This window comes from Ursus arctos, unplaced genomic scaffold (assembly GCF_023065955.2).
Source record: "Ursus arctos isolate Adak ecotype North America unplaced genomic scaffold, UrsArc2.0 scaffold_9, whole genome shotgun sequence".
Taxonomy (NCBI): Eukaryota; Metazoa; Chordata; class Mammalia; order Carnivora; family Ursidae; genus Ursus; species Ursus arctos.
In genome coordinates this window covers 4237789-4262277 of record NW_026623111.1, presented here as the reverse complement: position 1 = coordinate 4262277, position 24489 = coordinate 4237789, and the positions used below count along the sequence as shown (strand labels likewise).

At 48.4% G+C, this 24489-nt stretch overlaps 1 protein-coding gene across 5 annotated transcripts in view; it reads left to right on the top strand.

Annotated features, from left to right (window-relative positions):
• The window catches only part of TBC1D14 (TBC1 domain family member 14), a 99216-nt gene that overhangs the window by 36836 nt on the left and 37891 nt on the right, over positions 1-24489 (top strand). For all 5 annotated transcript variants that reach the window (XM_048211840.2, XM_026486037.4, XM_026486042.4 and 2 more), the window contains one exon: positions 6349-6469. In XM_048211840.2, the coding sequence (XP_048067797.1) occupies positions 6349-6469 (121 nt within the window). The remainder of the gene's footprint in view (positions 1-6348; positions 6470-24489) is intronic.

Below are 24489 nucleotides of genomic sequence, written 5' to 3'. Positions count from 1 at the left end.
CCGGGCACCCCTCACTTCATTTCTTATTGGCAGAAATTCCTAATTTAGCAATGGCTTTTTTGTTTATTAACTTTTTTCACTAGGTGATACAGTTGCATGGTACAAAATCCATAAAGTCCGATAGAGCATGTGGTGAGAAATTTCCTGTGCCCTGTGTCCCCTGGTAGCCTGTTGCGGAAGCAGTGCACACCGTTTCTGCCTTCTCCCAGGGGTAGTCTGTGCTTTATACTCTACGCGCCTCGCTTTTCTCCTTTAACAACAGGTAGCTCATAGTCTTTTGAGAAAGTGCCCGACCCGTCTTAATGCTACATATGGAGGTGTCATGAACCCTTGCATTGTTTTCAGTCTTTTTGTGACATTTTTTTAATTTTAATTTATATATTTCTTTTTTAAAGATGTATTTATTTATTTGAGAGAGAGTGAGAAAGAGAATATGAGTAGGGTGAGGGACAGAGGGAAAAGACTCCTACTGAGCAGGGAGCCTGACATGGGGCTTGATCCCAGGACCCTGAGTTCATGACCTGAGCCGAAGGCAGATGGCTAACCGACTGAGCCACCCAGGCGCCCCCTTTTGTGACATTTTGTTCCGGCTGGCATATTTGGGCAGGATGACGTGCACGTGTTTCGTGCGTTCAGCAGCACATGTGGCTGGTGGCCCCGTCCTGGGTGGCGCAGGCCTGACCCTTTTGTCCGAGGTGAGGGGTGTTGAGGTCTCCGGGTTGTATGTTTCCTCACTCCCTCAGCCCCACTTGGCCCCTTGTCAGCCTTCTCTGTATTTCCTGCCTATGGGGGTGCACTGGACAAGCCTGTGGCTTACAGTGTGGAGGAGGTGGGGGAAAGGGAGGTGGGGGAAAGGGAGCTGTGGTCAGGGTCGCAAACCCGTGCTCGACTATTCTTGGTGAGGACTGGGTCCTGAGGGCCATTTAGTCCGGTTAAATGTGTCCGTGCCTGATCTTGCTGCTGATTGTGATGAGGCACTTTACTTGTGGCCTGGCGCCCCACAGCTCGCGGGAGAGCTGGTGGGCAGAAATGAACATGCCATTATTTTTAGCATTACTTTGTCACTGGTGTCCCATATCTCTTCCTCTAAGTTGTTACCTATTGAAATGAAGAGAATTATTTTGCAAGCCAGGGGTAAGGGCCCCAGTGAAACCCTGACTCCCTTTTCCTGCCCGAGGGTCTTTGGCCCCCACAGGATGTGAGGATTATTCTTTATCCTTGTAGTTGGGTGTGGCTTAGTTCTCAGCCACCCCAAAGTGTATTTCCGGGGGCCTCTTCAGCATTGTTGTAAAATTCACCCAGATAGGCCTTATCAACAGATCCCTGATGGGGGCCAGCGCCTGCTGGGTCACCTTCCTTCAGCCCACCATTCCCATAAGCCTGACCTCTGCCCCCTAGGTCCCTCTGATGCCTTCAGGGTGCAGAGCGCCGGCTCAGCTGAAGGGGATTGAGTGGAGGACAGGGCTGTCAGTCCCCTAGTGGAGAAGCCCTCACATGGTGATGGGGACAACAGCGACTGTTCCGTGAACAGAGTGCGCACGTGAGGCAGCAGGGCAGGCCTGCGAGGTCCATCGCCTCCTTTGCTCCTCGAAACGTGCCTGTGATCAGGAGCACATTGTGGGTGGGGGACGGCACGTGTGGTGGTACCACAAACGGGGAAGCCATTGAAGGGATTTGGGGGACAGGGCTGGTGGGCTCCATCTGTGCTTTCAGAAGACGGTCCTGCCCGCTGTGTGGAGGAGATTTCTGGGGTGTCGTGGCAGATGCAGGGGAGTTCTGCAGGGGTCCAGGGCTTGATGGGTCATGGTCCTGTGCCTGAGGGACTCCTGAAGAAAGGTGGGGTAGGCACATGTGGGGTGGGACAAGCTGTCTGCAGGCCCGATGTGCGTAGGTCCCAAAAAGACACAAGGAAGAGGGCTGGGGAGTGAGGCCAGACCCTTGCCAAATCAGGTGAGAGCTTTGGAGCCAACCTGAGGAGAGATGGAAGGTTTCTGAGCAAATAAGACAGCCTCTTTTGTTGTTCCATATAGTCAAGGCCCTCAGAACAATTCCCTGGATGAATGTGACCTGGTGGGTTGTCGAGAGAGCCTCCTGCCTGTGGGGTGCTCCTGGGGGAAGGCTCATGAAGGATTGTAACGCCATCGTCCGCCTCTTAGGGGACGTCTTTGGAAGAGTCCTTAGGAGCTTCCCTTCATTACTAGCCCTGCCAGCTGCGGGAGGGTGGATCTGAGTGGGCATCACGGAAGGAGGGGGATAGGCAGGAGGAAAGCCATGCCCACTCCCAGGTGAGGTGCGTGTAGATCAGAGGTGCCAGGTGGCTTTGCTTGCTGGTGTGGCTGGGTGGGGCTGAAGTCCCGTACCGCCGCCTCATAGCTCTGCACCTGCGTCCCCTGCGAACACATGTGGTGGCTACTCCATTTGCCAGCAAACAGGTATGGAGCACCTGCTGCATGCTGGGTAGGATTCTGGGGATGCAGAGGGGACTCTGCTCTGCCCTCCTGGCAACCCCACCCCAAGGGAGAGGTGTACGGAGAGGAGAGGGGACAGTGTCCCTCCAACAAGCACAAACTAACACGGTGGGTGTTGTGGAAATAGCTGCTGTGGGAGCTGAGGCCCAGGGGTCGGCTGATGGCAGTCCGTCAGGGAAGGCTTTGCAGAACCAGGGCAGATGTGAGGACTTCCCGAAGCTGGTGGTGGGACAGGTGGATTTGAAATAGTTGATGAAGGGGCGCCTGGGTGGCTCAGTCGTTAAGCATCTGCCTTCGGCTCAGGGCATGATCTGGGATCGAGCCCCACATCGGGCTCCCTGCTCCGCTAGGAGTCTGCTTCTTCCTCTCCCACTCCCCCTGCTTGTGTTCCCTCTCTAGCGGGCTGTGGCTGTCTCTCTCTGTCAAATAAATAAATGAAATCTTAAAAAAAAAAAAAAAGTTGATGAAACAGGAAGCTTGAATCAAGCAATCCCCCTCTTCTGCCCCCTGGTGAAGTGTCACAGATGGTGGCGATGGCAGGGGTGTGCTAACTCGCTGGGGCCCAGGGCTCGTGAAGGGACATCCCGAGGGATCCATGGCTGTGTCTTCCCTCTGGGCTCTCCCGGACTGGGGAGAGCAGAACCACTGTGTGACTCTCATCCAGGATGACCCCAAGGGTGCCTCCTGGTCGGGAAGACAGCACAGGGGTTAAAGGGAGCAGTCAGGGCTCCTGGGCTCTCCCTGCCCCATCTATGCGCCTGGCCCGGGAATGGGGTTTGGGCACGTGACGGGCGGAGGCAGGTGCTTGGCTCCACCTGGCCTCCTGGGCTCAGCGGCCAGCTCCATGCCAGGCTTCCAATGACCCACCGACCTGAAAGGGAAGCCAGAGGCTGGAACCTTCTTCTGGCCGTCTCCATGTTCCCTGTGCTGATGACACAAAGAACTGAAGCTCAGGAGGGATTTCCTGCCCATTCAGAGCTCCTCGGCCTCTCATTCACAAGAAATAATACAACCAAGGAGACCTTTCATGAACCTTTCAGAAGTTGTGGCCTATCCGCCTGGGTGGCTCAGTGGTTAAGCGTCTGCCTGCGGCTCAGGGCGTGATCCCAGAGTTCTGGGATTGAGCCCCACATCAGGCTCCTCCGTTGGGAGCCTGCTTCTTCCTCTCCCGTTGTCCCTGCCTGTGTTCCCTCTCTCGCTGACTGTTTCTCTCTCTGTCAAATAAATAAATAAAATCCTTAAAAAAAAAAAAGTTGTGGCCTATCATGTATCATGATTTTTGATAAGTTCTCTCTGTACTACATTTGTACAGACTTACAGAGCCTTAGCAGGGGATGGAGAAAGCAAAGTTTCTGTTCCTCCTGCTGCTTCTCCTGCTGACCGTCTCTGCGACTAGCACCACAGTTCCAGTCCGTCTCCTGGATCACCCATCACCCAGTCGCTTCTGTGCAGTTCTCTACTCTGGTCCTTACTCCTCTAGACCCTCAGCGGCCCACCAGCATCTCTCCAGAATAGGGTCGGGGTGGATGCCTCACTCCTGGCCCCTCCCCTTCCAGGTGCATTTGGGTTCCTCACCTTTTGTCCCTTGTGCCTCGGTCTCTTCTCCAGAGGCAATGCCTCTTTAGCGAAATGCAGACCGTTAGTGAACCAAGTTCTGGCTGCTCAAGCTCTTAGTGCCCTTCTGGGCGCCTGGGGTTTTAGTTCGGTTTGAATTGCATGTCTTCCACCAATGGCTAAGCGTTAGATGTTAAACAGGTTGGGCCTGGGGACAACTCGGAGTTTATTTCTTACAAAGGTTAGTAAAGAATTGCCTTGGCCTGTGAAGTGCTTTCTGAAATAGGTTCTATCATAACCACAACAGAAAAGCAAGAAAGAGTACGTGAAACCGTTTGTTTCCTTTTTGGGAAGTTTTTATAACTTTATTTTGATATGATTTCAAATTTATTGAAAAGTTGCAAGAAAAACACAAGGAACTTCCATGTATCCTTTACCAAGATTCACTGTTCCTGTCTTACTTCATGTGTTGTTGTTGTTTTTCCTCAAGATTTTATTTATTTATTTGAGGGAGAGAGAGCATAAGCAGGGGGAGAGGGAGAAGCAGACTCCCCGCTGAGTAGGGAGCCCGACCCAGGGCTCGATCCCAGGACCCAGAGATCATAACCTGAGCCAAAGGCAGTTGCTTAACCAACCGAGCCACCCAGGTGTCGCTCATTTCCGGTGTTTTATCTGTTCTGTGACTGTGGTATATACGCCATATAAGCAGGTAAGTATTTTTTGGAAGCATTAGCAGAACCAGTTGGAGGTTCTAGTACATTCCTTAAGAACAAGGGCATTGTCTTATATAACCACTCTGCAGTTACCAAGATGAGGAAATTGAACATTAATCTTGGGCTGTTTCCTAGTCCATGGTCTGTATTCACATTTTGTCAGTTGTTTCAGGAATCTTCTCTGATCGTCCGTCCGTCGCCAACACTGGCAAGGTGGGCCGTTGTCAGCGCCCCAGGGCAGGAGGCACGTGCCGGCTTCTCTGTGCTGGGAACGTGGGCTCTGAGCACCTGCCCAAGGAGTTGCCTTTGTATGAACAAGGGATTTGCGGGAGATGCTTTCAAACTGGGTGGAAGCCCTCTTGCTCGTGCTGCTTTCGGCTGCCAGGCTGAGCGCCCACGGGTCCTTTCCCATCAGCGTGAGTCTCCCCATGTTTGTTAGGCTGCATTCTGAAGCTTTCCCTCCTCCTCCGCTTCTTGCTGTTTGCTCGAATCTATATGGGCTCCTGGATTTTTGTTTTATTCAGTGGATTATAATCCCTTGCCCTCATTTTTTATTTCAATGGTGAGATTGTTCCAGATTCAGCCAGTGGGAGTCCTTGTTTCAAGCTGGCTGCTGTTGGCTTTAGACGTGTCCCCGTATTTCTTGAGCACTTTCTTACTTTCTAGCACAGGAGGTGCTGCAAGCTCATGTTACACTTTCCCGTGAGCCCTGGAAACCACTGGTTTTTAGTGAAAGCACCAGCACGTGCATTCCAAAACGGAGTCTGTCGTGTATTACCGTCCGGAATTTGTGTTCTTTGGGACTTTTGTTCACATGTTGTTGGGAGGGAAGACCTCATGACTATGGCCTGAGTGGCTTTCTTTTCATGATACCTGGAGACTCTTTATAAACAGGTAATGCAGATTTACCTTAGAGATAACTGAGCTAGAGGTTGATTATTAAAGCAACTCTTATTTTTTTTTAAAAAAATTTATGTATTTATGTATTTATTTAAAGAGCACATGAGAGTGGGGAGAGGGGGAAAGGGAGAGAATCTCGAGCAGGCTCTACACTGTGCGCAAAGCCTGACGCGGGACTCGATCTCCCGACCCTGAGATCATGACCAGAGCCAGAACCAAGAGTCGGACGCTCAGCCAACAGAGCCCCTGGCGCCCAGCAGCTGTTATTTTTTAAGCACTGACTGTACCTGTCATTTTAATTCCTGCAAAGATCCTTGTTAAACACAAGGAAATGGAGGCTCAGAGAGGTGAATATACTGGTCAGAGTCACACAGCTAGTGAGTAGTTGGGTCAAGGTTTCAATTCAGTTCGGTCTGACTTTAAAGCTCACTTTTTCTGAAATATTTTGTTGTGATATAAGGTATTTCCTTACTCTGAATTGTAGAATTTATATATGTCACAGTTGAACAACAAAAAGCTTATTAGTGGTTTTAGGGGCTTTTTCCCTGCTGCATAATTCTGTGGCTGTGATGACAAGTCTGCAGAACTCAGCTTGTGGCTCGTCACGCTGTTCTCTCAGAGGAGCGTCGGCGTGCTTTCGTTAGACTGACTCGGCAGTCCTGGTGTTTCTGAATACCCAGAAGTTCCCTAACCCTCTTATTTTCTTCCTATAGGAATTTGCTTGCTAGAAAACAGAATGCAAGACTTGACAAACAAAATGACTTGGGATGGAAGTTATTTGGAAAAGTACCACTTCGAGAGAATGCTCAGAAAGATTCAAAGAAAATACAAAAGGTATACGAGATACAAAAACCCACACATATGCTGTGCAGCACATATCCATGAACCTTGCAGAAATGACCTTTCTGGAGGCTTTGAAACTGGAAAACTTTGTGTCGATCTGCGTTCCTCAAATTTAAGTCTGTCTTCAGAAAGGTGATGCCTCGAACCTTTTCCATTCCTTGTAGCTTACCGCATGCGTGCAGGAGAGAGCTGGCTTTCGCTCTTCATAACGTCACTTAATCGGTTTGGCCGGTAATAGTTGCAAATGTGTTTATTGTCAGATTTTATTAATTGTGTTCCTTATTAAAGCACTCGCCCTCTCCGGTCCCATGGGTTTCTTGGAGCTTAATCCTTCCAGTGCTGATTTGGCCAGGAATGCAGGGCCATTGTTCACCCCGACTATAGTCTGACCCCCTTCCCCTTGCTGGCTCGGGAGCTGCCCCCCTTGTCCGAGCAGGGGGGGAGGGCGTGGGGTTCCGGGGCCTGGCCAGGCCCGTGGTATCTCATCACCGGAATGCCAGCAGCCGGAGGCATGTGCTCATCTTTTCAAAGACGGCTCACGCACAGACTCCGTGAAGCCAGGGGTATCTGTGGCCGTGGAAGCCCTGCCTGTTGCCGTCTGCATCCTCCCCTGGGCTCTGAGTCCCAGCCATCCCCACAGACTACTGTTTGCCCAGTGCCGTGACACTGCCCCCCAGCAGGCTGACTCTTCCAACCTTAGTTTTGTATTCATTGACAATTGCTCAGTGAATACTTTTGAGGACCTGCTAAGCGCCAGGCCTCGTGTGTGGCGCTGGGCTTAGAGAACTGACCACAGCACCTTGCTCCAGAGTGCCCCTCTGGTAAGGAGAGGACTGCAGGGCAGGTGGGGAAAGGAGCACTACAGGTGTGTGTGTGGGCGGGGCATGGCCTGCTGGGCCAGGCTGCACACAGGGTTGTGTTCAAAGGTGTGGCAGGGTTAATAACATGGGGGATCCTGAAGCGAGTGATTACTCTGCGCTGGTTTCAGATGAGTCAGCACTTGGGTTTCTAGTTCATTTAAAGCTTGTACCAGCCTTCTGAAGAAGGTACTATTATTGTCCTTATTTATGAAAGAAGTACTTAAGACACAGGCTGAGGGACTTGTGCAGAGCTGGACCCTACCCCAAGGCCCTCACTGCCGGTCTGCAAGGAGAGGGCGGGAGAAAGTGGGGGCAGCCTGTACTGAGGGGCTTTGTGCGGCATGAGCCCAGGGAGCAGTGAGCGGGGCTGTCCCTGCGGCCTGTGCGATGTGCTGGGCCTGGAACCTGTCTCTGACCCGAAGGCTCGGGGGAGCCCCTGGAGGGTTTTACTTACCTAAGGAGTGATAGGTCCCCCTGGCAGGAATGTGGCTCTTGGACTAGTCCAGAGGAGTAAAGTGGGGTCTGGCCCGGTGCTGTGGGTGTTGCGGGTTGCAGGGGTGGCCCCTCTGAGTACCAAACATGTTGGGTAGAGGGGCGCAGCATGTGCGGGGAGGCGGTGAGCACATGCTGGGGCTCTGGCTTGAGCAGCATGGGGGATCTCCACGCATTTCCTGTGTTTCTGCCTCTGCAAACTGAAGGCATTCCGAACGTTGTCTGACACTCCCTGTAGCAGTTGTCTGGGGCCAGGACACTCACAAAGTGTGTTGGTGTTGGGATTCATTTTTATAGATTGTTATATTTTGAATTGGAATCGCTTATTGTGTGGGCTTAGTACGATAGCATACAATTAAAAGGTGATGCGTTTGTATGCAAAGCTCAGCTATAAATTTCTTAGAAACTAAATAGCCAAGCTGAATTTTTAAAGAAATCCACACTTTGAAAAAAGTAACCATTATACTTAAACAGATTTTCCCATGACTCTTAATAGCACTTGCATCGTGCTTGACTTTCTTTGTTATCTTTGTTGTACGTTTTTTTTTTTAAGGTGAATATGGATTATGTTCTTGAACCTGAAGGATTTTTGTGAACTGAGACGACTAGGTCCACTAATTATGTGGTAGCACAATACTGCAGAGAAGAGGACCATCTGGCTTCAACCATTAATAATAAAGCATGTAATTGTACCTGCCTGAGTCATACGATCCTGCCCACGTCCTGTTCGCTCATGCTTTGTGTCTCTGGCCCTCCATCCCATGCCTCCCTCCCTGGGCTGGCAAGGCCTCTGAGGGATCCAGGGCCAGGGACCTGACACTGTGAGGAAGCTCCTGGGCATCAGGCCGGAGCTGGCTGCGGCCACAGATCTCAGCTCACCCCCTTTAGAGAGCCCAGAGCCAGGGCTGACTGTCGGGGCCCGTGATCCAAATGGTGCCAACCACTCCAGCTACAGCTGAAGCATAAGGAAGGGTTTAGGAAACTAGTTCCTTTTCCCGTTCTCTTCGGAATTTTTTTTTTTTTATCACATAGTGATGTAAAAGCGTGGACTTTGGAGTCAGACTGCCAGAGTTTGTATCCCAGCTCTTCTGTAGCTCGGCTGTGTGGGCAAGTCACATGACCTTCCTGAGCTTCGTTTCCCTCCTCTCTAGAATTTTGAGAATCGAAGTACCAGCCTTGGAAGAGTGGGGATTAAATGTGCGAATGTACGTCATGTGCTCGGAACAGTGCTGAATGCCATAAGTGCCGGAAAGTGCTGTTATTATTGTCCCTTTCTTGTGACACAGAAGAAACAGAACGCAGTATGAGAGAATGAGCCTGAGGCCTCCACAAATCCCTTCCCTTGCATGTTCAACACACACCGCACCATGCTGAGGCCAGGCCTTGTGGTTGGGTCGGTACGCCTCAAGGAGCCCGTGGCGGAGCCCAGGGGACAGGTGCGCACCCCAGCCAAGGTCTTTGGACTTGCAGACTTGTATTTGATTTCCAGCTTCACCTTTCCTTATCTGTATAACCTTGGGCCAGTTACTCCTTGGCAAAAAGGGCATTATGAGTCCGACTTACTGGATTGTTATACATTAAGAGATCACTTATGTGAAATTTTTTTTTTTTTTTAAGATTTTATTTATTTATTCGACAGAGAGAGAGACAGCCAGTGAGAGAGGGAACACAAGCAGGGGGAGTGGGAGAGGAAGAAGCAAGCTCATAGCGGAGGAGCCTGATGTGGGGCTCGATCCCAGAACGCCGGGATCACGCCCTGAGCCGAAGGCAGACGCTTAACCGCTGTGCCACCCAGGCGCCCCTATGTGAAATATTTTTGTCCTGAGTTTAGCACAGCCTGTGGCCCAGAGTTAGTATTCAAGAAGGGGCAGTCATGACTTTTAATTAAGAAATAGCTTCAGCACGTGGCAGGTGCTACCTCTGGTTTGCCCAGGGCACCTTGGGCCCCATATGACATCCTTATAACTGGGCAGATTTTCTTCATTTGAGCCTTACGTGTACGTGGCCACCATTTTTAGGAAATGTTGCAATGTTACTTTCAGTTATCTTTTCAAATTTCATAAAAGCTTTGAAAAGTAATTTTCTCTTAGCTTACATTATTTCAGAGATTTTCTAAAGAGGGGAAACAAAAATGACTGAGGAGAGCTATGAGAATGACACTAAAGCAGTGGTTCTCAAAGTAGGGTCCCTGGACTAATCCTGTCGCCATCTGGGTGTTTGTTAGAAACACAGGTTCTCAGGCCTCACCTCAGGCCCACTGAAGAAGCTGTGGGGCTGGGGGCACCACAAGTTGTGTCCTAGCAAATGCTCCCGGTACCGGTCATGTGCGTTCACATTGCAGAAACACTGCTGTTGGAGAAGGGGGTGCTGGATATCGGGAGGCAAATAGCTGACTTTGCCCACAGCAGATTAAATAAGTGGTCCCAAGTACACCAGATACACGTTGTGGCAGTTGCTGGTGAACTGGAGAGGCCCCTGAGAATAAAGATGGAGAGAGCGTATGGGAAGACCTCTGTCTTCGGGGCTCTGTCATTGAGTTTGTACGGGGCGGGGCTCTGGCCGGATTGGGGGGTCAAGGCCGTGCCCCCTTTGCCTTGTGAAGAAAGAGGAACCTTCCTTCTTGGATTCCACTGTCCTTTGTTCCCACATTTGAGCCACTGTGGGGGTCCGTCCTGGTATTACAGTGAAGGACAAGACGTACATGGCCCCTGCCTTCGTTGGACCTTACCGTAGATCGGAGACAGACAGATTTAAGCACAGTAACTCTACCGGTAATCGCAGCTGTGATAAGCCTGGTGAAGGGAAGTGGCGTGCGGCCATCGTAGAGTCTCTGCACCACTGGTTTTTCAAGTGACCTCCGGTCCCAGGTCCAAGGGTCATTCCTCGGCCGTGTCTTATCAACCTCTCCTCTGCTCCTTGCGAGCCTTTCTGACCTTGACTTCCAGGTCACCACACTCTCCTCTGTGGGGTGCCCTCTAGATTTTAGAGTGCCCCTCAGGTGCTTCTCTGTTTGAGGTCACCCCCTAGGAGAACCTCAGCTGGACTTGAGGCTCCACTGGCCGCCCCCACATTGGTTCCTAGCCAGGACCTCATCCCTGAACCGTAGACTTCGGCTGGGGGCTCCCCTGGGTGTCCGCCAGCCACTTCCTGTCTGACTCTTACTTTCTTTTTTTCCGTACATTGGGCCTGTTCCCTTTGCCTCTTTCCCCATTTTGGAAAGCGCTAGACTTAGCCTTCTTTTTCAGGTCTGAAACTTGAAAGTTGTTCTTGACTTCTCACATCCGCCTTGCAGGCCGGCTGGCGTCTTGTTTATGTTTGCGGCTGTCCCTGACTTTGATATGCAGCCAGGTTTGAGAAGCAGTGACTCGCTGGGGAATTTCGATGCTCTGGTGGAGCTGTGTGGACGAAATCTTAGGAAAAGATCTCACTGCCGTCGCCTGGCGTGAGGCAGTTGTGGTTTACTGTCCCTCAGGTGCTCGGACTATTGGAAGCGGGGAGTGGATTTGTAAAGATAAATTAGCAGTACTTACTACCCCGGTTATATTAATTGGTAGGAGACGTACAAGACGTTAGCAAATTAAGAAAAAGAAAATGCCTGGTGTCTTACTGCCCCCAGATAACCGCTGTTTGCATTTTGGTATTGTTCCTTTCAATAATTTTCTCTTGCAGTGTCTTTTTATTTTTATTTTTTGAAGAAAAGACCACTTAAAAAGTAAGAGTTGATCTTTGTAATTTGAGGAGATGTCGGAGGAGCTCAGGGCTGCAGACATTCGGGGATGCTTCAGAGCAGTTTGTGACTCTTTTAGACATAACTCTGGGTGCATAGACTTGAGGGATTCAGGCAGCATCCTGTTTGAGCTCCAGGGCAGCTACTGATGAGCAGGGACCACCATAGGGAGTACGGGCTTGCGGGCTTCCGTGTCCAGGATAAAGCATGCCACGTGGGCAAAGAAGCTTTTGGGTTTGTATAACCTGGAACGTCTTGGACGGCCTTCTGGAATTTCCAGTCAGCTCTTAGATGTGAAAGAGAGAATCCCCGAAGAAGGCAAATCCAGAACAGCTTACAGTGGTATTTATCCTCCTCACCTCTGGGTTCTGTGAAGTCTGGGTAGTCCGAACAGCATAAATCATCGCAAACTGCCGAAAAGACAAGCCTGGATGGTCAGTGCACATGACTGGTGACGGGCCTGCAGGTAATTCTAAAACAACAATGAGAAAGTCTCCTTCATCTTCATCCCTTATGCCTTTGGAAAATAGGTGTGATCCAGTTTACAGAACAGAGCAGGTCCCCGTTCTGGGTAGGGGATAAGCATACCTGTCTCTCCTGATGAATACAGCTATAAAACGGAAACAGAATACATAGAGTAGCTTTTTGAGCATTCTGAAAAGGATACAATAGCAGGTGCACTGGGGGAAAAGATCACAATTCAAAATACCACTGAGTTGATGGACTTTACCATTTTTCCCCTCTGATATTCCCCAGGCCAAACTCAAGGTATCCTAAACCCCAGAGATGGGTGTTAGAGAGCACTAGGAAAGCCTTTCTAGTTCTGGATGAGGAGTGGTACTCATATTCAGAGAGAATGCAGAAACTCTCCTTTTCATTTTTTCTTGCCTCTGTTTTCTCACACCCCAGCCCCCATGCAGTCTCCCGGCAGTAGAAACAGGCTGGCAGGAGCCTGAAACTCTCAGGAAGGGGAACTGCTTGGGGAGGGGGGGTTGTTCCCAAGAAAGTGGGGCAGACCCCTGATGCCCTATTCTCTCTCCTCCTACCACTTGGCCCAAGGTTGTGGGAGGTGTGTGTCTGGCTAGAGAACCAGAAAAGGGATAACCCAGGGAATCTACAAGTTCTGGAGACATTGTGGAGGGGAGGAGCTCAGGAAAGTGACCTTTAAGGTTATTATGAACTCCTGGGCTACCTCTCAAGTTGTGGATACATGGATCTGACCTTAACTAGCAATGGTAGACTTGAGAACTGGACTCCGGACATAGCCCAGCACCCAGATCCTATGCTGGCCTCTGGGCGGCGCACATGGGGGTATAGTCAACAGGTGCTGGGAAGGCTTTGAAAAGTCAACTGACTTTGGAGCCATAACCCTCAGAAGGCTAGTTGGAATATGGGGCTGGAATCCAACCAAGTCAATTGCCTATTAAAATGAAAATACCAACATTCTCCAAAGGGTTTGGACAAGACCCTGAGTCTTGTAACACAACAGTCAAGATGTCTAGGATGCCATTCAGACATACTAGGAAAATCTCAACTCCCATGGGAAAAGGCAGTTAACAGACACCAATACCAAGATAACACAGGTGTTAGAATTATCCAGCAAAGACTCTAAAGCAGCCATCATAAAAATGCTCCAATAACTAAGGGAAACGTTCTTGAAATAGGAAGGTAGAAAGTATCAGTAAAGAATTAGAAAATATAAAGAGGAACTACATGACTACATGGAACTTTCTTTTTTCTTTTCTTTTTTTTTGAGAGGGAGAGAGAGAATCTTAAGCAGGCTCCACGCCCAGCCCAGAGCCCGATGCAGGACTTGATCTCACAACCCGGAGATCATGACCTGAGTTGAAATCAGGAGTCAGACACTTAACCAACTGAGCCACCCAGGTGCCCCTACACAGAACTTTTTAATGAAAAAAAGCAGTAACAATAAAAAGCTAACTGGATAGGCTCAGTAGCAAAATGAAGATGATAGCAGGAAAAGTATGTAAACTTTGACATAGGTCCGTAGAAACCATTCCATCTGAACAGTGCAGAGAAAAAAGATTGGAGAAAAAAATGAACAGAGCCTTAGGGACATGTGGGGCAGTACTAACAGGTTGAATATTTGTACTCTTGGGTTTTCAGAAGGAGAGGAGAAAGATGGGGTGCAGAAGAAAATACTGGACTAAATAACATCTGACTGCATCCTAAATCTTACAAAAGATCTAAACCTACAGATTTGGGGAGAGGGGGCTCAGTGAGCTCCAGATGGAGGAAGCCACAGAGGCCCATGCCCAGACACCTCATAATCCAACTGCTGAAAATAAAGACAAAAAGTATCTTACAAGCAGCCGGAGAAAACGCATTATCTATTGGGGGACAACAATTTGAATGACTGATTTTTCGCATCAGAAACCTATTTATAAAGTACTGGAAGAAAAGAACCATCAGTCCCAAATTCTGTGTCGGGCGCAAATACCCTGCAGGGGTGAAGGCGAAATACTGCGCCCTCGGATGAAGGAGAAGTCGGGGAGTTTGTTGCCGGCAGATCTAACTAAGTGAGTTGCTAAAGGAAGTTTTTCAGATGGAAGGGTCATTACACCTGAAGGAGACTTGGAACGTTTGGAAGGAAGAGGAGAACCGTGAGGGTCTAGTTAGGTACAATAGACCCCTATTCTCTTAGTGAGCTCTTTAAAACATGTTCAATTGATAGCAAAGACTGGAACGTCGTCTGGGTTTTCAGTGTCTGTAGATGTCACATAAAGGGATGGTGGTAAGAGTGTAAAAAAATTAAATATGCATTATAATCCCTAGACCAACTGCCAAATTATATAAAGAGAGAGTAAAACACAGCAAATCAAAACGAAATTCTAAGTTCAAAAAATGAAATCAAGGAAAGAAATAGAGGAAGGAAAAACATAAAACAGACAAGATAATAAACTGAAACATATCAGTAATTATATTAATATAAATGGTCTGAACACACCAGTTGTGTGTCTGAGTGTCTAATCCTGACAGATCATCAGAATGGGTGAAAAAATTAAAAAGACCCAAATATTTGTCATCTAAAAGAAGCTCACTTCATATGAAAATGTGTAGGTTGAAATGAAAGGATGGGAAAAGATATACCATGAAAACACTAATCAGAACAAAGATGGAGTAGATAGAGTAGCATAAGAAAAAGATTTCGGACCAAGGGACGTTCCCAGGAGTGAGGAGGGACGTTACCAATGAAGACAGAATGACTCTGAACGTGTGTGCACCCCCACACCCACAGGAGCTGCAGCATGCATGAGGCAGAGACAGGCAGAAACAGGTGTACGTACAGTTATTACCGGAATGTCGACTGTAGACAGTGAGCCATAGACCACTGACAGAATCAGCCAGGACACAGAAGGACTGACCATCGGCCGGCTGGACTGACTGGCGTTTGGAGAACACTCCGGGCTCCCATGAGAGCACAGCACGCATTCTTGACAACGTGCATGCCACATTTACCAAGATAGACCATAACCTGTGTTATAAAAGAAACCGTGAAGTTGAAAGGATTAAAATGCTACAAAATAGGTTCTCTGACCACAGTGGAATTAGATCATAAAGCCGTGACACAAAGATAGCAAGAACTTTCCCCAGAACTTGGAAATGAAATAAGTAACACACTTCTGAATAAATCATGGGACAATGAGGAGGTCACAAAGAAAGTTAGAAAATATTTTGGACTGAACGAAAATAGAACATACCGAAATTTGTGGGCTATAATGCTTAGAAGGAAATTTATAGCATTAAAATGCTTCTATTAGAAAAGAACAAAGGTCTCCAATCAATAATCTGATTTTCTACTTTACCATAAAAGAAGCAAATAAACCCAAAGCAAACCAAATGGGGGAAATAATAAACATAAGGGCAGAAATCAATGAAACTAAAAATGAAAAAATAATAGTGAAACCAAAAGCTAGTTCTTTGAAATGATGAAGAAAATTGATCAAACTCTAGCAAAACTGACAAAAAGAGAGACGAACCAAGTTATCAATAAGACGAGTGAAAAAGGGGTTACCACCACAGACCCTGCAGAAATTAAAATGATAATGAGGATGTCATGAATAACTCCACATTCATAAGTTTGATAATTTAGATGAAATGCTCCATTTCTTTGAAAATTACAAATCACCAAAACTCATCCAAGATGAATAGATGACCTGAATTATCCCCTAATTATTAAAGAAATGGAAATCTCCAAGCCCAGGGAGTGTCATTGGTGAGTTCTGCCAGTATTTAAAGAAAAATAACAGCAATTTTAGAGGAGACACTACCCCCTGACGCATTTTATGAGGCTTGTATTACCTCAATACCAAAACCAGACAAGTGCAGTACAAAAAAAAGCCAATCGCAGACCACTATCCCTTATGAAGACACACGTAATCCCCAATAGAGTATTAGCAAGTCGAATCCACTAGTACTTAAAAGAAAAAACAAGGCGATACACCACAACTAAGTGGCATTTTGGCCAGGAATGCAAGGCTGGTTTAGCATTTGAAAATCAGTTGGTGTAACCCCCCATGTTGAAAATCTTGGGTGAGTCTCAGGTATTATCTGAGTGTAGGAATCTAGTCTCAAAAAGTTGACAGGCTATACGATTCCATATATGTGACGCGCCGGAAAAGACAGAGCTGTAGTGCCAGGGATGGCGTAGGGTGTGAGGGGCAGGGAGGAGGTTTGGGGGGTGGGAGAACGGCTCTGCACCTTGGTTGTGATGGTGGTGGCTGGAAGAAGGTCGTAGAACTTTCTGTTCTGTGGTGAAGGTGGCTGTTAAAAGTCGTAGAACTATGTACATCAAAAAAGCTATTTTAATGTAAAAAAATAACAATGAATCCATCAGGGCACCTTTGACCCATGTTTCCATTTCTAGGGATTCATCCTAGAGATGAATCAGCATGTAAGTAAAATGATGGCTGCTAAGGGTATTGATTGCAGCACCGAAGGGTGGAAGCAAGCTAAATGCCTGGCAGTAGGGAGTTGGTTAAATCCCTAAGTGCAATAAAGTGCAGATCTTAAAAAAGCCAAGTGAATAACCATTCTGTGAGTGTGCTCTACACGTATAAAGATACATGCATATCTTTGTAGATGCAGAGACTCTATCTGGAAAGTCACTTACACAACTGATCATGATAGAATTGCTTGGGAGAGGGGGATGAACTGGGTATGTGGGAGATAGGGAGGAGGGCGACCTACTGTCCCTGTATACCCTTCCATACCTTTTAAATTTTGTTCTGTGTGCATGTCTACTCTAAAAAAGATATTTTTTGAAGATTTTATTTATTTATTTATTTATTTATTTATTTATTTATTTATGAGAGAGAGCACGCATGTGCACAGAAGCAGAGGGAGAAGCAGGCTCCCCACCGAGCAAGAGCCCGATGCGGGGCTCGATCCCAGGACCCCGGGATCATGACCCGAGCTGAAGGCAGATGCTCAACCAACTGAGCCACCCAGGCGTCCCAGTCTAAAAAATATTTAAAAAAATTTTTTTAAAAGATTTTATTTATTTATGTGACAGAGAGACAGCCAGCGAGAGAGGGAACACAGCAGGGGGAGTGGGAGAGGAAGAAGCAGGCTCCCAGCGGAGGAGCCTGATGTGGGACTCGATCCTGGAACGCCGGGATCACGCCCTGAGCTGAAGGCAGACGCTTAACGACTGCGCTACCCAGGCGCCCCCCAGTCTAAAAAATATTTTTAAAAACTGTGCACAGGGGCACCTGCCTGACTGGCTCTGTTGGTGGAGCAGGCAACTCTTGATCTTGAGGTTGTACGTTCGAGCCCTATGTTGGGTGTAGAGATTACTTAAAAATTTAAAAATCTTTTTAAAAAAAGAAACAGTTAAAACAATATAAAAAATGTGTGTGGAATGATAGAGAAACAATTTGAGGAGTTTGGGGCACAGGATAGCAAGATGAAGCCAAAGGTGAACGGATGTCCCAAAATACGACCCAGGAGGTCTCATGTAACTCCAGAGGCACACTACAGATTTGACACTGAGCTTCCCAGTGGCCAGAGCAAAGAGGGATACGTTAAACAGCTGTGGCAATCCCTTGTCGGAAGCTGAACCTGTTCTAGAAGTTTGGGCTTGTCGAAGTGCTAGGTGGCATGTTTGTACGCAACAGGGACCTTTTGGTGGAGTCTCAGGAGATGATCACACAGAGTGTCCAGTTCCCCTTAATTTGGGCTTTTGGAGAAGTGGTAGGTTAATTATTTGTCAAACTTGTACATGATGCCTTTCTGGACAAGAAGGGAGAGAGGAAGTGATGGGAAGTTTCTGTAGGGGAAATGGCAAGGTCATTGAATATGACCTCTGTGTTTATTCTTTGGGTAGATTGTCTCCCACTGTTGTGGTAATGGTTAATTTATTCTGAGAAGTATAGCTCTTGTACTTCAAGTGCCTTTCAATGATATAAACTGAAATTCCAGCACATAGTGCCTCTTATGGTTTGCTTATTTTTCCTAATGTGAAAGTGATAAATTCCCCGTCAGTCTGCCCATGTGGCTCCCAGGAAGAGAGAGGGATTTGGGAACAGGAGCCCATGTGTTAGTTCTCCTGCAGATCTTCCCGGGGGCCTCTCACAGGGCAGGGGTCAGAGGTCTGGGGTTTGGGAAGGCAGGGAGACCACGAGAGGACTCTGACTCAGGGGCCGAGTCTGGTCTTGGTTCTGCCGTCCACAGTCAGTTGTGTGGCCCTGGGCCAGCGACTGCCTGCCCGAACTTGTTCCCCACTCTGCAAAGATCACGTGCAGCTTGCCCGTGCTTGAGGGGCCAAGTAGGATGAAAGCACTCCCGGGGCAGTAGATGGTGTCCAGTGGGAGCTCAGTAAAGGTCAGTGGCTCCTCCTGTTCTGGTCTAAGCTCATGGCTACACCTTCGTTCTCATGGGTGGATTAAAAACAAACAAACAAAAAAACCCAGCTTTGCTGCAGGAATGTTCAGTGTGGTTTGGAAATTGCAGTTCACTAAATCGGCCTTGGATTCCATCTGAAATGGCTTAAAAGAAATTTTTTTTTTCCAAATTATAAAAATAACTCATGAAAAAAGACCCAAATGATCCATGTAGGTAGGGTAAGTCAGGAATGCCCTCTTCACCCCGGGACTTCCCAGCCCCTCCTGGTGGGAGTCTCTGACAGGTTAGTACCCACCCTCCCAGAGTACGTACATGCGCGTTTCATCCACGTAAGTACAGTTGTTACAGAATCACAGGCCGTGTGAGTTGTGCACGTTCTCTGTGGTATGCACACGCCAGGTCCTCAGGAAACTGGAACGAATAAACAGCAAAGTTGCGGTAGGCTGTGCTGAGCCAGAGAGCGCCGCCCGTGTTCTGAAGCCGGTTTCCCACCGACCGTGGGCTCTGGCAGTGGCGTCTGCCGTCTGGGGGCCCATCCTGTCCCTGGAACCAGGAAGATGCATTTCATGGTACCAGCTGAACAGAGGAGGCTTCCTAGGAAGACCCAGACGGATGGCCCTTGGGAGCTTTCAAGTGCTTTTGCCTTTCTCTGGACAGTTAGTGTGCCGACACGAAAACAGTGACAGCTGAAGAACATCGCTCTTCTGTTGATCTAATTCCCAGTGGAAGACAGATTTTCAAGTATTTTGTAATCTCTCAAACACTGTTGGAGCAGCTGGGGAGACACTTCCTTTGACTTCTTCCGGTGGCCTTGGGGCCCAGGTCTGGCTGGCTTGTCTTATGCGTCCAGGGTAGGGTGCAGGGCCCAGTGCACAGTAGGCCGCCCCAGGAGGCCTCAACCGCAGGCGCAGGGGCGGGAGGTTTTCCTTTGGCCCCTTCTAGGTTCTTTGGCCCGTCTAACAATGAAACAGACAGAAGACAGATTAACAGGAGAAAAACTGATTTTGTATGTATGGGAGACTCGAAGTGACCAAGCAGGCAGCTTCTATACCTTTTAGACAAAGAAACGGTAAAATTGTGAAGAATCGACAAGGTGAGGGGGTCTGGACTTGGGGGAGTAAATCAGTGACGACGTAGTAAGGTTTGCTTACACAGCCTTCTTGGCCCTGAATTCCCTGTGTCTGGTGGCAAGGACGCCTCTGTCCCTCCTGGTGCGGGAAGGGTACCTTTCACACGGGAGACTTATTCCTGCTTTCAGGGGGCAGAGGACGGTCACTGTGTCCTCGCACTTGCTGTCTGTCGAGAAACTCTAATTCAGAACGGTCCGTGTGCCAAAGTGGCGTGTTTGGGGCGGCGTATTCTGCGCTCCTTCATGGACGGCTGCGTAGGACTCTGAGAAACCTCAGATCGGAGGAGAGTGAGGCACCTTCCACACCTCCCTGTAAGTTACTGTCTGACTGGAACTCAGAGTGTTACTTTTAAAAAACATCTCGTCAGCGATGACGTGGAAGCACTTTGGATGGGGCCTTTGCATCGGCACTAGAACCTGCCAGTGGCGTTCCCGGAAGTAATCGGCAGGTGCCGCGCTTGTGCCGGGTCTCACGCCTGGGTCTGACTGTGACTGTGGCTTTAGGCCCGTGAAGGGAGTGCCGGTGAAGGGAACCGAATTCTTAGTTCAGAGGCAGCCCATCAGAGAAGTTGGCAGTTAAGAGGCTCTGGAGTCAGACGGCCTGGGTTCAGATCCTGCCCTGCCACCTACCATCTGCTGTTTATCCGAGGAGGCCACTCAGAGCCTCAGGTGCTGTGTTTGGGGACAAAGAAGTAGGGGAGGGGGCCTCAGGCATTGCCTGTGTTAGCGTCCCAGGGCCGCTGTAACAGCGCAACAAACTTGGGGGCTGAGAACAGCAGACATTTATTCTCCTGCAGCTTTGGAGGTCAGAAGTCCAAAATGCATCTTCCAGGCTACGATTGAGGTGTTGGCCAGGCTGGTCTTTCTAGAGGCTCTAGGGGGAAACTCTTCTTTCCCTTCCAGCTTCTGGAGGCCAGTGGCATTCTGTGGTGTGTGGCCGCCTTACTCCAACCTCTGTCTCCGTGGGCTTTCCCTTCCGTCCTCACATCCTCCTCTGTGTCCCCCTTTCAAGGATACCTGTGGTTATTTTGGGCCCACACGGATAATCCGGGACAGTCTCGCCATCTCAAGGTCCATAACCTTAATCATACCCGCAGAGCCCGTTCTGCCATAGCAGGTAGTGTTCAGAGGTGCTGGGGAGTCCAGCCCTGCTTTATGTGGGGGCCATAGCTCAGCCTAACACCGTCCCTACCTCGTTGATTGTTAGGACTGAAGGAGACTCACTGGGTCTCAGCTCAGTGCTCCCTCTGAGATGGTGTTCGGAGAGCTCTTCCCTGCCCTCCCTGTCTGAATGACCTCCCAGCACAACCCCTTCGGTCATCGCAGTCACAGGACTCTGCTGTGTCCCATCTTAAGTTCTTGCCCAGTTGTTCTTTGCTGCCTGCCTCTCAACCCCGGCTGGACTGCACACTCTGAGAGCAAGGTCTACTGCTCGTTTGCTCAACCCTTGCTTCGTCTCCAGGGCCTGGAGCAGTGCCAAGATTTAGTGGGTAGTTAATACATATCTGTTAAGTGGATGAATGAGTGTCAGAATTCAAAACATACCACTTTGTAGGCATTTTTCTTCCTATTTTTATGACAACATAGGCATTTTCCCATATCCTTAAATATTCTTCCACGATCTCATTTTTACTCACTAAGTAGTGGCCTCCTGCGTAAGGTGATTTACTTAACCAATCCCCAGGCCTGGGAAGTTGTTCCTTCGGTAACCTTTGATCCTTGCGAGATCCAGCAGTCTTGAGCAAGGTTGGGTTTGTCAGCGTCTCTGCTGCGATGCTGCATTGAACATAGGATCAGTCTTACCTCCTTGACCTCAAAGGGTGAAGTCAACGATGTTTTAGATTAATTAAATAAGCCAAGCCGCTGTGCTGGTGGAGATCCAGGAAGCCTGGGAATGAGCTCTGGTTAGCGCCGAAAACGTCGGGAGGAAGAGTTCTTGAGGTGGATGAAGGTGAATATGAGATCTGAAGCCACACTGAGATGGGGAAAAGGCTCTGTTAACCACAGATTTTTGCTTTAAGTTTCAAAATTTAGTAAAAGTTAACCTTTAAGTTAACCTAATCACATGGTATGATATATAGTTAAAACTTTGTAAGTGGTCCTCAATTCTAAAATAATGCACTAGAAACCTGTTAAAGTAACTTGCCGGCTCCAATCTGCCAGAAGAGATGTGTTTTGGTAAGCATATCTTAATGCATATTTAACACATGCTTAACACGTATCTCGCTCATCTTTAAATTTGGTGAGACTGTGGGCTGAGGTTGGCTGATTTCTAAAGTGTATGCGGCCCTAGGTGTTGTACAAGGCATGGAGAGCTGAGAACCCCCTCGTCTGTGAGAAAGGAGCTATACAGGTTTAGCCCCCTCTGGCTCCAGGAACTGCTTCCAGAAAGCCAGCAGTAAGTCTGCAGGCTGGTCAGCTGCCTCCTGGGGCTCTGGAAATCTGGGAGGTTTCTCGGGCGCCGCTGTAGTAGAGCAGTTGTCTGCTTGCTGGGCTCTGAGTGAGGCAGGGCAGGGACTGTGTCTGTCTTTGCTCCTCCTGCTGAGCACCAGAAGTGCATGGGTGGAGGGATGGATGACGGGAGGGAGGGAAGGGAAACGACTGATGACACAGGTGCTCCGTGTCTCCTCTGTACCATGTATTTTGTTTGCTTTCAGTGGTGAAGAGACCACCAGAGCCCCCGCTCTTAGAAGTTTTGTGGTCCCCTGAGGGAAATACATTATTTTTTTAAGGTTTTATTTATTTGAGACAGAGAGCACAAGCAGTGGGAGAGGCAGAGGCAGAGGGAGAGGGAGAAGCAGGCTCCTGCTGAGCTGGGACCGTGACATGGGGCTCGATCCCAGGACCTGGAGATCGTAACCTGAGCTGAAGGCAGATGCTTAACCATCTGAGGGACCCCGGCGCCCCTAGGGAAATACATCTGCAATAAACCTGTAATTACAAGTTTGATTAGTGCTGTGAGCACACGGAAGCTGATGCTGGAGAGGATGACGGGGCCTTGTTCTGGCTCCGGCAGGCAGGCAGGGGATGCTTCTGTGCCGGTGGCTGTTTATGACGAGATCTGAAGGATGTCACCAGCCATCACAGAGTCGCTGTCACTTGTGAAGACAAACTCAAGACCTACAGAAGGGTTCCAGGAATAATTCAGTAAGCACACCGTATATGCTGTGCTGAGATGGAACAATTGTTGACATTAAGATTGATTTTATCGTGCCTCTATTTTTTAAAAATGGAATCCTTTGAAAGTAAATTGCAGGTATCGTGACATCTTATCCCTAAATACGTCAGCATACAGGTCTTCAGAGTGGGCATTCTCGTACATCAGTGTGAGGCAGTTATCCCACCCCGGGGGAATGAATACCATTTGACCATGACCATGTTCACGATCAGACCACGTTCTGTTTCTCCCCAGTGGCACCAGACTGTTCTTTATGAACCAGAATGCAGTCAGGCTTGTGTATTGTCCTTAGTTATTTGTCCCTTTATTCTCTTGGTATAAAACAGTTATTCTGCCAGTTTTTTGTGACATTTACCTTTCCTTCCTTCCTCCCTTCCTCCCTTCCTTCCTTTCTCTCTTTCTTTCTCGGACCATGGGTCAAAGATTCATTTAACATATTGAGAAGTTGAGTGGGATGGTAAAATTGATTGTAAGGGCATTTGAGGAACTGGATAGGTATTTATTGGCATAAAAACAAGAAAAGAATTAGAATAAGATTGTTAGGTTAGATTTAAACCAACAGACTGGTGGGGACAAGAAAATACAACCTCTGGAGTTGTTTTTTTCCATTGGACATCAATGTACAAACTAGTGTGTCTATCACATTTTCTGGCCTCTAATAAAGTAATAAATAGCACGGACACATCCTCCTGGAGGACTGAATAAACTTCTGGTGGATGTGTTAAAAGGTATGAATTGAAAGGACACCCCACCCCTCAATGTTTTGTCTCCCAAATTCTGAGTAATTTCTCTAAAGGCTTTCCCTAGCCCTTCCATCCAGAATCAACCTCTCCTCCTTTATCCTTCTATTACTTTTTGAAACAGCTTTATTGAAGTATAATTACCATAAAATTCCTAATTTTCCATGTTCAGTGATTTTTAGGAAATTTATGCAGTTGTGCAACTATCAGCACACTCAAGTATTAGGATGCTTTCCTCACCCCAGAAAGTTCCCTAGGCCTGTTGGCAGTGGGTCTCCACTTCCTCCTCAAGCTCCAGGCAAACACTAATTTGCTTTCTCTCTAGAGATTTGCCTTTTAAATAAATTTCATGGAAACGGAGTCTTGCAGATTCTCTTTGGTGGGGGTCTTTCACTTCCGGTCATGTTTTGGGGTTCGCCTGCATAGTAGCTTGTGTCCACAGTGCCTTTCTATCCATCCGGTGTCTGCAGTTAATGTGCATTCACGTTATGAATATTTGCATCAAGTCTCTGCGGACAAACGTTTTATTTTTCTTGGGCAGGTTCCCAGGGTGTGGTCGGTTTAGTGACCTGTGTGTCGCACTGCCTTCAGAGCTGGCCGCACCTGCCAGAGGCCGATGGCAACTCCAGCTTCTGCACACACTCCCCCTTCCTCCTCCTCCTCCTCTGTCTTGGAGTACGGTCGGGTGGCTGGCATAGGCTTCTTCCAAGGGAAGAAGTTTCTGGAGGCGATTTGGGAATGCTGTTCTCCAGAAAATCAGCTGGGGAAAGCCTGGTCCTCCTGGTCCTCCTAGTCCTCCTATTCCGGGGACTTGGAATTTACATCCCGGGGGAGCCTTGCGTTGTCTCAGACTGAGTTTGCTCGGCCCTTGGACGTTGGACCCACGGGCTGCCCGGAGAGAATTTTGTCCCTGCGCAGATGTTAACGATTGGTGTAAATCGAGGTATACTTTACAAACAGTGGAATGCTCTCATCTGAAACGCACTGCGCGGTTGGCTTCGAGGAGGGCGTGCGGAGA